The sequence below is a fragment of the Camponotus floridanus genome, unplaced genomic scaffold, assembly GCF_003227725.1.
Source record: "Camponotus floridanus strain SB8 unplaced genomic scaffold, Cflo_v7.5 scaffold6, whole genome shotgun sequence".
In the NCBI taxonomy this organism is placed as follows: domain Eukaryota; kingdom Metazoa; phylum Arthropoda; class Insecta; order Hymenoptera; family Formicidae; genus Camponotus; species Camponotus floridanus.
The window spans coordinates 1,083,205-1,097,808 of NW_020229769.1; the positions used below are offsets into that span (position 1 = coordinate 1,083,205).

The 14,604-nt window shown below is 45.0% G+C and overlaps 1 protein-coding gene across 4 annotated transcripts in view; it reads right to left on the minus strand.

Annotated features, from left to right (window-relative positions):
- Positions 1-14,604, minus strand: part of LOC105252077 (homeobox protein homothorax) — a 376,959-nt gene that overhangs the window by 324,468 nt on the left and 37,887 nt on the right. For all 4 annotated transcript variants that reach the window (XM_025413054.1, XM_011259291.2, XM_025413053.1 and 1 more), the window contains exons 5-6: positions 8,256-8,306; positions 1,532-1,723 (exon numbers count right to left, since the gene is read on the minus strand). In XM_025413054.1, the coding sequence (XP_025268839.1) occupies positions 1,532-1,723; positions 8,256-8,306 (243 nt within the window). The remainder of the gene's footprint in view (positions 1-1,531; positions 1,724-8,255; positions 8,307-14,604) is intronic.

Here is a 14,604-nt window from a genome sequence, read left to right on the forward strand (position 1 = left end):
ACGATGGACCCAGACGCATCCAGCTTCGTCACGACACTTTTCATTCAGACTTTAAAAAAAAAAACGAATCTCTACGTCCAATTTTCTCCCTCCTTTTTTCCATTTGTACGCGCAGAATCAACAAGATTTATACAAAGAAAACTTAACACAAGTGATACATTTTAACAAAGATAAATGTAAAAAAAATGCGACGAACAAATAAAATGTACAATCTCGAATAACTAGAGAGCTTAGACGAAGAAAAAAAAAACAAGATTGAATGAATGAACTCAAAGCCAGTCAAGTGCCGGAGAGAAGATCGGCATTCATCCTCGCGGAGCAGTACGAGACACTTACGGAAAATAGATATTGAGAGAGAGTTCCAACAAGTAGCGCCAGTCCAACAATACGAGCGCGATCTGTTATTGCTCGCGTACGGCATACATTCTAACATATCCCACGAAACGTCGAGTAGTAGCCCTCTTCGCTCTGCAAAGGTCGAACGAAGACGTTAACGAGGACGAGAACAGAGCGCTAGAAGCTGCTGCCCACGAGTCTCGTCATCGATCAGGTACTAGATTACTGTCTCTCTACAGAGCACCAGGCCCATTCTCACGGGCCCGGGCTCGCATGTTCAAACTCCCACGCGTGTATGACCTCTATGCGAAAGCTAATCAGAGGGCACCGTGCGCGTTCGACCTGGCTCGCTGTTGTCAGTGACTGACTAGACTGACTGAACTAGCGCAGCACACAGACCGTTCCCGATGTCGTGAGAGAATGAGAGAGAGGGATCGATTAGTCTCTCAAAAGACGAGCGAGATCGATGCCGACGAGCGGCGACGCCATGTGGGCGAACGCGATCAACCCTGAAGGTACAACACACTCTATGCGATTCTTACGTTTTATCATCTTAATCGCGTAGATTCGATCCTACCAGGGATGCTCGATGACACTCGCTTCGACATCCACGGAGAACAAGATAGCGGAACGCGACCACGAAGAAGAAGTAAAACGAGGATAAGCAAATAAGAGGAAGGTAATAATGTCGCGGGAAGGACAACAGAGAAGAAAGAGAAAAGGTCTCGTAAAATCGGCACGGAAGTCGCGTAATCTATTACGAGCATGGATAAACGGCCGAGCTAATGCTATGGTAGGCGGCGAGGGCGGCGTGCGCGTGCGCGTGCGCAGGGGGCGCGGATGCGGCTGCGTGCGGCGAGGTGGCCATCGCGGATGCCGCCGCGGCTGCCATCATCATCTGTTGGTGCGTACGCTTTAGGGAGTTGGGAGTTGTGGCGGCGCTACTTGGGGTAATAGCAGTAGTAGTGGTGGTGTTCGACTGCGGCGCAGGGTGGTGGTTTTGGCTTTGGTTTTGGTTGCTCAGTTGCAGGGGGGTGGTAGTGGCGGTACTGCCGATCCCGGCGTGATTATTATTACTATTATTGTTATTATTCTGGCTCTGGTGGTGATGGTGGTGGTGATGGTGATGGTGGTGGTGGTGGGGGGTGAGCGCGTCGTGCGGATAGTAAGACGTTGACGATGGTGAGGTACTCACGACGTCCGGCGTGCTGGCTCCGTCTGTATGACTGGTGCTGTCGGCGGTGCTCCTAGGGCCGCCGCCGTCTAGACCGTTACCCAGCTCGGGTGGCTTCGAGCTTTCCCGGTCGTCGATCACGAGGTCGATCGGCATCTTGCCCTTCAAGCAGCTGATATATCGATGGCAGAAGTTGTCGCAGAGCTCGTGTACCTGGAATATGAAAAAGAGAGAGATGAAACGTTCGTTAGTCGTAAGCTAGATTCGAGAACCAATTAAATCGAGCTCCATCGGAGAGCCAAGATAAGTTTTCCAAAAGATACTTTTCAAGGTAGCTGATTAACCATGCCGCCGGAAATGATTAATAGACGGATTCCGTCGAATGAATCCAATCGACTCGTGACTTTACCATGGCGCGAGAGAACGATGAGAAAGAGAGAGAGATGCACAGCAGATTCAAACGCGGCGTATCGATACACGAAGATGAAGAAGGAGAAGGAGGAGACTAGAGCGCGCATCTCGAGGCTGTGGAAGATGGTCGAGAGATCTGGTAGCTAAAGAGAAACCGATGCAACGGACGAACGAAGAAAGAGAACGAGAAAAAGGGGGATGGAGAGGAGGTCTGACCGGTGTCCAGTCGACCAGAATGTTATGTATGCAAATGAGGCCTGACAGGCCTATAGGATAGTCGATCCTCTCTCCGTCCCCCTCTCGACTCATCCTCCAGTCCTCGTCCTATCCTCGCGTCCCTCGGCCCTATCTTCCTGCCTGATTTGCCTCCTTGATTCCGTTTAGAATAAACGTATTATATAAGCAAAAGCAAATAAAAATCGTTATCTTGTTATATGTAAATCGTCGGCGGCGAGTCGAGGTATTATGAAGCCGTGTACGACAGTTCCCTCGCAAACGTACACCCTCTCCTCCCATCGTCTTTCACTCCCCGGGCTACTACAACTTGCAAGTATTATCTTGCCTACCTCCGTATCGTCCTAACGTTTACTTATAACGCTCTTATTAGGCATTTATATATAATAGAGAAGACGGCCATCTTTGCCGTAGGCGGCATCGTCCAATAGTGGCGTGTATCGGGAACACGAACGGAGGACAATACGCGTGTTTATCATCGGTTAAGCGTATGCGAAAAGTCTCATGATGTTCGCAAGTTTCCGTCGACCGATCAAGAAGCTTAGCTGACAGCGATTCCCTCTTGATAATAAACTCAAGAAATGAATTACGTAAATGTAAATGATCCTACATCATTCAAAAAAATAGAGAAATAGATTTGCTCGCGGTAATCGATATAGGGAATACATGTCCTCTAATCAAACGTTTTGCATATTGGATAAGATAATGCAATTACTGAGTCATTTTTGCTCATCAAAAAAGTTTCAATCACGATATTATTAAGAGCGATCAATAATAACGTTATAAATTTTATGCAAAGTCACTACAGGACGATGATATTTTTCACATCGATCGACAAACATTCGTCGTGCTCGTTTACCTCTCTTCAGAAAAATGATGGGCTTCTCATCGGAACTAATAATGCGATAATTTCGAATGCTCCTCGATCGCGCTTCTCTCACAGACAATTTTTTCCAGTGCTATTTGCCTCCGACGTATCATCGCGACGCAACGTAACACAATGCCTTCCTCTGGATGACTAGACTCTCTCTTTAATTCGAGGATCTCTAAGGGCGGGTGGAAGAAGACGAAGGACTCTGAAGGACAGCGGCTATAATGCCAGACTGGTTAGAATTTGATCCGCCGGGAGTCGAGTCGAACCGAGCGACAATGCTCAGCGAAGAAAAGAAATAAAGAGCCTGCATATCTCCCTGCCATCGTCTAACGCTTCAAATCAACGATCTCGTCTCGCTCAGTGTATATATTAAAAAATATATATTAAAATTTTAAATCTGAAAAATGTATTAATATTTTAATATTACCACATTTTATAGCCGAAACAGTTTGTGTAAACAACGAATAATTTCATTTTTAACAGAAAACTGAAATAATGAAAAAATTGAAGATTAAAAGATTTACAGAAAAATATTAAACTTTCAGATTATTAATATTAATTTGAACAGGATAAAACTAACGCTGATTGATAATCTCGAAATTATCGGAAAAGCATTTTTCGAGTAAGATCGATGACTGTTGGATACTCCAACAATGCAAAACATGATACGATCGCTTTGGAGCACGCGAGTTTTTGCAATCTATCCTACCATTGAATCTCTCGCGTCATCTTATACCGTGAACGATGATCTTAGAAGGGAGACTGATACAGGATACAGGGAGGTCGTTCCCGGCGATAAAACGAGACGCTCGATCGCTCGCGTCTCCCTTTTCCGAGATCGCTTTTGGCGGTCATCGAAAGAGCGGGATGACAACGTGGTTAGGTCCGATTTTTTTCAGAGAGAGAATGTCATCCGGGGATATCTCGTGGCGCGAGATACGACAAAGTGGTTCCGTTATCTGGCGAACGAAAGCGAGCGAAACAAATTTCGAGCTACGCGCCGCTCTGTGTCCGTAATTGGATGCTGTACGAAAATAATCCCCGAGATCTGAATGTGACTACTTAATGTTTTAGCGCAAGTTAAATTACGATTCAATTTCGAAACGAAGTTTATCATCGATCGAATTAAACTTTTAGTGAGAATGCCCCGATCGAAGATTTAAGCGGCTGTGTAATGCGATTTACATCGATGTCCTCGAGTGAGAATCGGAGAGCTACTCGAAATCAATGAGCGATCTCGCGTCTCCTTCCGGTCTCGCTTTTGCTTCTTAAATTATCGACGATCGCGTGAATAAAACAATTATAGTCATCGCATTTTTATATATTTAAAGAGAGTCTCATTTAAATTTTTATAAATATTATTCTTCATAAAGTGAGATATTAATAAAATATAAAAGCGAAAAATTTGTTTAACAATGCCTTGTGTATACAAGCAACATTGCTCTAACTTGAGATTTTTATTTTATTTGACATGCTAACAATTTTTGAATGCATTACAAAGAAACGCCTCTTTTTATACATGATTGACTTAATGCGCGAAAGAGAAATGGCTGCGTTGCTTTGTCGAATTCCATTCACTGCAGCTGCCTTTGAAAACCTTCTTTATGCCAAGAACGTATCCAAAGAAAGATCAGAATTTTCTATCTCACAATAAGTCAAAATATAGGTCGCCAACAAAATTTATTTTAGGAATCTTGATTCCATTTCTAAATTATTTGAATTATATGAAGAAAACATTACATTAATATTCGTAAAATTGTGTTACACATTAATAACTCTTCAAATATATACTATGTATGCGGAAATGTATTGGAAAAATTTGTAACTTTTTTAGTTAATAAAAAAATTGTTATTTATCGTATTGCGTGATTATTTTGTACTCATATACTGTTTCAAAGACGAAGAACGATTACGTCAAAACCAGTTTTCGATTTTTTTTAGCTGCCTCTGTTATCACGAAATGAGAGAGAATATTCTGCGTGCCGCGACATTTATACGAACTCGAAGACCTCGTGTCCCTTTTCATTCGGCCTCGAAATTGCTTGAAAATTTACGTAAACGAAGGAAAGAACGGGTAAAGCGTCTCCCTATCTTACATTCGCCCCTTCCGCCCTGCCTTGTCTCTTCACGGACTCTCGGAAAGGCAAACGCCGAAGAATGGAGCGGATCCAAGGTACATACGAGCGAGAGAGTAGAAAAGAAGGAACACGGGGAACCCCATTTACGGCACAATGGGCTCCTTTGAAGCCGAAGGTAATGAAGGTTTCGGGGTGTCTGTCCCGGTCTCCCTCTCTTGCGGCCCGATTCGCAACCTGACCACCCTTACAGCACGCATAGGATATTTGTATACCGGGTGTGCGTGGTGAACGGTCAGGCTTTCGCTTCCTTCCCTTTCCAGCGCGATACCGATGACGATCCGTCGTCGAATTTTTTTTTACAGTCATGAAATTAATCCACATTTCGTCGAATAAAATTTCGACAAAGTTGACAAAGTGTGTCTTTGTCGAATAAATTTAAGAGACTTAAATAAATTTAAAAGACGTATATCTGTTAATGAAACTTTAAAAGCCCGTTAAAGGACATGATTCTCGCAGCAAACGGTTCGATTGAAATCGTCCAGTCGTAACATCACCGAGAAACGTCCGAAAGTCCATAAAGCACTTGCATATGTACGCGTGCTTGGAGAACACAAGGATATTCTAGCAAGGGAGAACGACGCGACGTGCGCTGGCATAGGTTTAGAACCAGTTTCGTGCGGCGCGTCCGCGGGCAGGAGGAGGTCGCCCGCGTGTTGTACCAGTACGAATCCCGTTGGTATGCACTGTGTACGCCATAATATCCCATAAGAAATTTACCGCTCTCTAACCGGTGTACGCACGAGGCGGTTTGTCCGAAGTCCTGCGAGACGAGGAGAGAAGCGAAAGTAGAAGGATAGAAAGGGAGAAAAAGAGACCGTGCTGCGCCGACAGAAAATATCGCAAAGCCAAAGAAGAAGAGAGAGAAAAAGAAGGGAAAAGAGGGCCTGACCGGACCTTCCTTCCGCGCACCGGGCCCCGGCAAAACGTAATTATGCTAATACGCGATTGGTTCGAAAATGTTAAATGCACGAGGCAGAGCACCGCGGGCTACCATGAGCCTCCCTCCATTGGTTTCCTCTCTCATTCTCTCTCCGCGCCGCTCTCTTCTCTCTCCTTCTTTCTCTCCTCCATTTCGAGCGCAGATATTTATGGAATCTTCTTCATCGCGCCCGCTACATTCCGCTTCGCTCGCTCGTATCTCGTCTCGTCTTGTCTAGAAGAGGCCCCGGAGACCAGAAACGTTTCAATCTCCGTTACCATCGATGGCGTGCCAAGCCGCGTCTCGTCTCGTCTCCGGACTTTGGCGGATTCGACATACGTGACGAGACCAGACTTACACGTTACCGAGTATCCGCGGCACTGACGACTATCGTTTCCAGCGCGTTCGAAGAATACAGCCGTTATCTGCCGCGTCCGCTAATTTCTTTAATCGTGTGCTTCCATTAACGAGAGCAAATTTAGAGGCACGTCGAGTAACGAGTAATAAACGTTATCGCGATAGACGGAAACGTAGCTGTAATTTGGAGCGAGCTCCAATTAGTAAATTCATTTGCCTCGATGCAGATAAGCCGATGCGAAGGCACAGCCGTGTTTCGGTGATTTATTCGCTGGCTTAATGATCCTCTCGTCCAGTTTAAGATACGCCACCTCTAGTATTACACGTAGAATTGCTGCGAAATTTGTGTACTCCATCTGATTTTACTTGAAGTAAATAGATGCATTCCATTTTGTGTCGTGATGGAATCTGAGTCAATTTTTCATCGCGGACAAATATGGATCTTGGCGGAACTAATACATACTTTCGTGCCGATAGTGACGCATCCAAGAGTCGATAGCTGAATCCGCCGCGGGTGGTGCGGCATTATAATAATGTAATCCTCGCAAATGAGGAAAATTGCTATAAAATTGCGCGCGATCAAACCGGCCGAGCGGCTGGCAACGACGAGAGACCACGAAGAGGTCTCGAAGAGACCGCGCGCGACGGCCAATGGCTGCCGCCACGTCAGCTGCCATTTCGATGGAAATGCGATGGATGTGTCCGCTATTTTGTATGATAAAATATCGCCGCAAAAAGCGCCTGGGTAAACCAGACCCGCCTCCATATCCCGCGGGCGAAGTCGTTCGGCAAAGAAAGAGAGAGAAAGGAGAGAACACGTCGAAGAATTCTTGCATAGAAAGCGAGAGAGAGACTCGTTATCTGTCTTATCGAAATTATAGCGGCGCGATGAAAAAGGAGCATGATTCCGAGAATCTCGTGAAACACGGTGGCAACGAGCGAAAAGCGAAAGATTTCGCGGCGAAACGAGCTCCCGGCTCTCTTTCTATCTCTCTCTCGTTTACACTCGGCGAAAAACCCGCGGTCTCGACAGAATTTCCCTCGACAGATGTCTCACTTTCACCGTTCGCGCGACTGCTGTATAATTTCTCACTGGCTCGGGCTGACAACTGGCTGTCTTGTAAAGTATCGGCACGCATTGTCATTTCGTTTTGCCGATCGGAAAGAAGGGGAGGTACTACAACGGATGAAAAAAAGAGAGGGAAAGAAGAAACACAAGAAACAAGAGTTGTGTCAGAGCAAACAACTGCGCGAGGAACGAGGTAACGCGTTCGTCGCCGCGTTGGACAGCAAAATGACTCCACTTACGTTAGAGTCGATTCGCAGTCTCGACGAATGCGCCGTAGATCCGAGCGATTCCGAGCTTTCACTGCAATTACGGAAAATTGCCCTCGCAGTCATAACAGTCGTTTTTCAGGTGTTAAAGGCGACTTATCGCCGAGCGAACGCGGTAATCTCTTACAATACGACCGATCGCGAGAATTTCCAGTCGGTCGTACACTTAAGTAGAAAACTGCTTCTTGCGGCATGTGAGAATTTCACGCGAGGTTTTTCAGTACTTTCAGAATCATTTTTTTTTAAATTGAAAATATAGATATACGCGTAAAACAAACTGCAAAAAAATAAGATACGATGATTGTAATAATTTAGATAGAAATTTCTTCTTTACATTAAAAATATGTAAAGATAAAATAATAAACTTGGATAGCGAAGAAATAAATTGCAGTAATGCATCGCGCATATACATATATCATGAGATTAAATCGGTAATAACGTTATGAGCCTTGTAATGCGGACGTGAAGAATACTCACCTTTTCGAGCTCGAGGAGGTGAAACCGGAGGACTTGGATCGCTTGAACCATCTGAAACGAGAAAAAAAAAGAATTGAATAAAAATGCATTCGATGGACGCGGGAGACAGAAAAAAGGCATCGGAGGCTGGTTCGAATCGGGGGAAGAGGAGACGGCGAAGAAAAGGCTGCAGGGTGGGATCGAGAAATCGGAGGGGCAAGGGAAGGCAGAGTGGAAGGAACATGAAGCAGACATGATTTAATCGCGCGCTGCTGCATCGTCAACGGCAGCAGCCCGGCAACGCAGATCGACCCGTCACGGTTCTCCGGCGCGGATTCGACCTTTTTATTTTGCACGCCCTCTCTCGCGCGCTTCCATTTATCTCTTCCGGTAAATATGCCGCCGTCGCGATGGTGCAGCACCGACGGTTATTAACGGGAATTCATTATTATTGCATCTGCATTCCGCTAATTGCGTATCTGAACTCGGCCGCGTGGAATTCGGACGGTACTTGATATCGCGGGTAAACGACCATGGAGGTGTCCACAAGGGGCGCCAGCATGGAACGTTCGTTAACCGAGAGAATGGCTACTCCATTTAACTCGGGAATTTTCGAGGAAGGGAATATTACGGAGAGAAATTTATCTTGACGTTTCCAACGCTGGGCTGTTTGGAACGACGTTTAGAAAAACGCCAGTGCTTAGATACAGATCGAAAAGCGTGACAGTTGTCTTCCGCGGTCGCGCGGTATCAAAGACGCAGTCTCGCCAGGACCATCGGTATAATTTTCCGATAAAGACCACCCGAGATTCCCTCCTTCTCCGTGCAATCTCACCGCGAAGAGGAGATCGTATGTTGGCAATGTCATCCTGTCCTCTCTCTCCTCTCCCTCTCCCTCCGGAGAGGCAGCGAAAGAGGTGATTCAATTAGGCAAAGCGGCAATCTTAATTGTTAATTAACATTATATTTATGCAATTATGGTCCATTATGATTCCGCGCGGCCGATAACGAAGCGGTCGCGATGAGTGGTCTCCGAGATAGTGGACTCCTTCGAAGCTCGCCCACTACGGCCCCGTCGTCTTTTCGCCGAGGAAGGATATGCTCTTAAGCGAGACAGGGCAGGTATAACCCGCGCTTGTAACCACCACGGCTACGAGCGACAAGCGGACGAGATATCGGCCTTTGCGAAGTGCATTTCGTTGCTCGTACGCGGAAGATGGAAACGCCATTCGCCTTTCGAGCGAAATAAAATCGAAGATTATGGGGATACGCACTTATTGAAAAATTTATGCTTTACATATACCACCCATCGAGATATCGAGATACATGGCTAATATGGAGAATAAAGCTGCGATAATGTCTCCCTCCGCTTCTCCCAATGTCAAAAATAAAGTATGGACGTTGTGAAAGTATCGCACATAAACGTATTGCGAGTCACTTAAAATATAGTAGAAGTTACCGACGACAGCAAGGAATCGAAATCGCCAGAAGAACGGAACAATCGTCCGCATTGTAAGACGGGAACGTCGGCGTCGAAGGAATATGTATCGGGTCTTCGACACTTCAGGGCCCCTCCTCATCGGCGAGCGGACAGTGAAAAAGGAGAAGAAGAAGGGGGGAGGGAGCAGGGGGGAAGAGCGAGTAGATAGGAAGAGAAACAAGAACGCGACGGAGCTGACAGAGAGAGGAAGGGACAGAGCGGGAGAAAAAAAGCGAAGATGCTATCGGTCCAGTAACGAACACACAACGCAGAACACCCGGGTGCTCCCTCGCGAGATGGTGCGAGGAGACGCGATTCGCCACGACGTCTTTCTCGCTCTCGCCTCCCCGCAACCGACGTTACACACAATGTGTTCTCTATATCCGACGGGGGTTTTGTTGCTCGTCCGACCAATAACGACTTAGTTACCACGATGCAGCGTCAGCTTCCATCGTTAACCGATCTCCCGCGAATAGCCTTCGCATTCCGATACAAAATTGTACAAGCGGAGTAATCCAAATTTTTTCTTCGTAAAAGACACAAAATAAAAGTTTACTTATCAAATTTATTCATATATTCATTAAATATTCGTTAAATATATTCATTAAATATTTCTTTAAATGGTTCTTAACAAATTACCCAATTGTCTACCTCTTTATGTACCTCCTATTAATGATGCAAGAAAATTTCTCATTCGGTCAAAAGATATAAATAATATCTTTGCTATTCTTTCGGTATTTAGATCTCCAACAACAGTACGTTTGTCTTTATGACATCGCTATTCCCGAATGAAATCCCTCGTGATGTCTAGTCCAGGCCATGTCACTCACTCTCTCTTACATCTTCTCGCCGGCTCTCTTGCTGCGCTCGCGATCTTTCGGCTCGGAAGGTTTTGCCACGATCGCTCATCACGTGTTATTAATTAGGCTTGCGAGCGGCGGTCAAGTATCTCGGGAGCTCGGGAGCCGGAGGAGGAAGAAGCGGAGGCAGAAGAAAAACTGAGAAACGCACGAAGAAACAGGGAGATGGTGTTATTTATAAGCCGACAGGGACGACGCAGTCGGAAGCAACGCCCGGCGACGAAGAGGGTGCCCCCACTTTAAGCCTCCCCTTTCACTCTCTTTCGTTCCTTCGTCATCGTGCATGTATGCGCTTTTTCTCTCTTTCTCTCTCTCTCTATCTTCCCCCTCGCCTCCACTCGAACGCCACTGCACCGTGACGCACGATGCATGCTGCACCAACGAATGCGTGATGTATGCGCGAGATGCGCACGTACGAGCGTAAATGAGTGCGGGGATTCGCGCCTCGCGGATACTGGGGCTTCGAAAGTCTGGCGGTTACTCGCGAATGTGTTTTGCGAATACCCGAGACCACCGGGTCTTCGCGTTCTAAGTAAGTACGACGAACCGAGAAGAATTGTATCGATAACGAAATAGAAAATAATCTAGAAAAAAATGTTCACGAAATCATTTTATGAACGAATAATAAATAATGTCTAATAATGATAAATATTTCAATATTTTCAGCAAACAATAAAGAAGGTACGTGTATTTGTTACCAAAGTTTTTGATTAATTTACGCGACTCTTTAAATCAACGAAATTAATTGAACGCTGTCAATGACGTAAATGCAGGCGTGCATCACTGCCCCACTTTTGACGTTCGAATCCATTACACGCGCATCCATATGTCAAATAATTCTTCTCTTTTATAACTCGAACATATAACCGTAATATAGATGTAAATTTTGCGATTAAAATGAGTATCAAGGTTAAAGGAATAATAAATAAAAAATTCGCGTGTAGAGCAGATCAATGTTCCAGGTGAAGCTGTTGGTTAAAGCACGATTAGCATCTTATAATTGATTGCGACGATTTTTTGAGGGAATTAAATTCGATCTCGGCCGCCGATCATAAATCTTGGCGGCGGTAACATACCGGTAGTTTTCAACACTCCCAATAAGATTGTAGTGTAGCACGGTGAAATTGTGATTCGGCCTTGACGAGATCGTTATATCTCGCAGTCAGGTCGGTACCCGCATAGGTGGATCCTGTACCGGACGGATGGGTTCGCGTAGAGCTCGTATTAATTAGTTCGCGTACGCGCGCGACGACGGAAAAAGGAGCGGGACGAGCGAAAGTGAGACTGCGAAAAAGGTGAAGAGATCATCGGATAAAGAGAGACAGGCGAGAAAAGAGAAGCAAGAGTGAATGGTCGACTGTGCGCGACGACCGGGTGCTTGTTCGCGCGGGAAAGGATTCATAAAGCCGCGATGCATATGCATAAGCGCGGCCACGTCGTTATCGATTCGAAATACCTAATTAATTAACGAACCCGTCGCACCTCCTACGTGAATTCGCGCGAATGTTATTGCCCAGAATATACATTCAAAACTTGTAAATAAATTGAAAATTCTATGAGATTTTCCAAGTATTTATATTCCAAATTTTATTATACTTTGTACTCTAACATAAATAAAACATTTTAATATATTTTAAACTTAAAAAATTTCAAATTTTTTATTAAATATATTTTTTAAAACAAATATTTACGAATTGAATAATATATGCTAGTGCTGAGGGTGAAGGTTTCAGTAGCAGCACTAGCAGACCATTTATAATGTAGAAAAATTAAAGAAACAATTTTTTAAAAATTCCCTTAGTCTCAATAAATTCCATGATAATCCTACTTTCTTAGGATAAAACAAAAATTCCTGAAAATTTCAGGTTTTTCCCAAAAAAACATCCTACTATTACCTTTCTCGCGTCCTCCAAGAGAAGCGACGCCGCAATGACTGCAAGTTTTTTAAAGGCTGAAAATTCACGACAACAACGATCGAACTTGGATAGAAAAGGAAAATACTCGAACAATGATTACACGAAATATAAAAATAAACTTTCGCGCGCGCGCGAGAAATAATAATTCTTTTCTCATTACGAGAGAAACGAAGCGCGATCCCTTCACGCCCTGGAAAAATAAGCAATCTCATATAGCCTTAATAATCCTAAAACTGTTGATAAAAATCGCGTCGACTCCCGCGAGATTGTCGTGTTCCAGGATAATATACCGCGGATCGAATCGAGCGAATAAACAGCAGGCTGCGACGCAGCATGCGAGATCGCGATATTCGCCGCTGATGTAACTGCCCGAATCAATTTTTAGTCGGATCCGGGAACACAATCTCAGAGTTGCGAAATCAAATGAGCGAGGTAATATCCCGTAAGCGTCGATGTAAGCGTAAATTATCGGTTCGCGGATGACACCAAGATGGGAGAAATCGAATGATAGCGCGACACGTGCGCTGCAATACCGAGGCGAAAACAGATCGGCCAGACGTAAATTGCGTCACGCGAATACGAGAGCGCCGTATTCTGGGCCTGTATATGCGAGCGGCTCTAATGAATGGCCGTTAATTGTATCAATTATTAACGAGGGACGTCGCGCGGACGCCGCGACGACTCTTATCGATGTCCAGTGATTTACGAGGCGAATGTTCTCTTCCCTGGATTGCCCAGGCCTCTCTCTCTCTCTCTCTCTCTCTCTCTCTCTCTCTCTCTCTCTCTCTCTCTCTTTCTCTTTTCGATTCATCGGATGAGAGAGTTTCGCGCCGATTATAATTGCTATGTCAGATTACCAGTCTCTCGCGACGTCCCGATTGCTTCATTATCACTTTGTGCTTATCGGCGTTAAACTTGTAGAGCAAAAATAAAATCGTTGACGAGTATTATCGCCGACGATGTCGCCCGATGTCGACTCGTGGCAATTAATTTTCAATCTGCCGACGTGACACGATTGTACGCGGCGTTCGCAGCAATCCGTGTGACTTATGCATTCAGATAGATTTGTCCAGATAACGTCTATCACGTGCGCAACTTTTTTCTCCACCTGATATAAATTTTATTTGCGAAACGAAAAAGAGAGAAGGTGAGAGCGGACAAAACGATTCAATAATCCGTAGTCTAGATTCGAGGAGAGAAAAAGTAGACGCGTGTAGTATATGCGTGTCGTGATATTCGAGAATTACGAAAATCCATATTTCTTCTCTCTCATTCGATGTGTACACGAGCAGAAAGGTGAACAACCGGCGATACGCGGTAGTCGAGAGCGCTATGCAAGCAAGGGACGGTTTATCTACGACCTGGCCGCGCGCTTATGTTAGAACGCGCGCGAAGACACTCGAAGCGACAATATTTAAACATTGTTAAATCGTATGATACTTGTCAACGGCAAACACGCCGCACCTACTTGTGTCCCGGTAGTTGGCCGCGTATTGTTCTCTCGATTATCGGAATCACCATTATGTTAAATAAACGCTCGAAAATAATTTCGCAAGATTTCTGGGTTCCTAAATTACCATCAAAATCTTCAAATGGATGAAAAAGAACGATATTTATTATCAATTAATATTCTCGTATTTGACTTTTCTTCTAAACTAACAAAAGATACCTCTCTTTCTGACTTACTTATATAATGATTTTATAGATTAAATAAAATAACGAGTATTATTCTCGTGCATGACGTGTGTTTTTGCACTGAATAATTCGAATAAATGGAACGAGAAAGTTGCATTTGCATTTAAAGTATCAACGGCACTGATAGCACTGATAGCCAATCAGGACGACTCCATAGGACGTTTATATAGAGCGCAAGAACTCCGGGCGTCCCGCACGTGCACGTAACGCGGTATTGAGATGATAGTGCGTCCTGGCACGGGCCATCAAAACGGCGGACTACCGTCTTAATAGCCGAAGATTTATAGTCCCGGCGACTCGGCGCAAAGTCACGGGGTTCCGAAGAGAGGAAGAGAGAAGGAAAGAGAGAGAGAGAGAGAGGCCTAGCCGTAATATAACCCAAGAGAGTCCCGTATAGAAAGAAGGCCCGTGGTGTATAT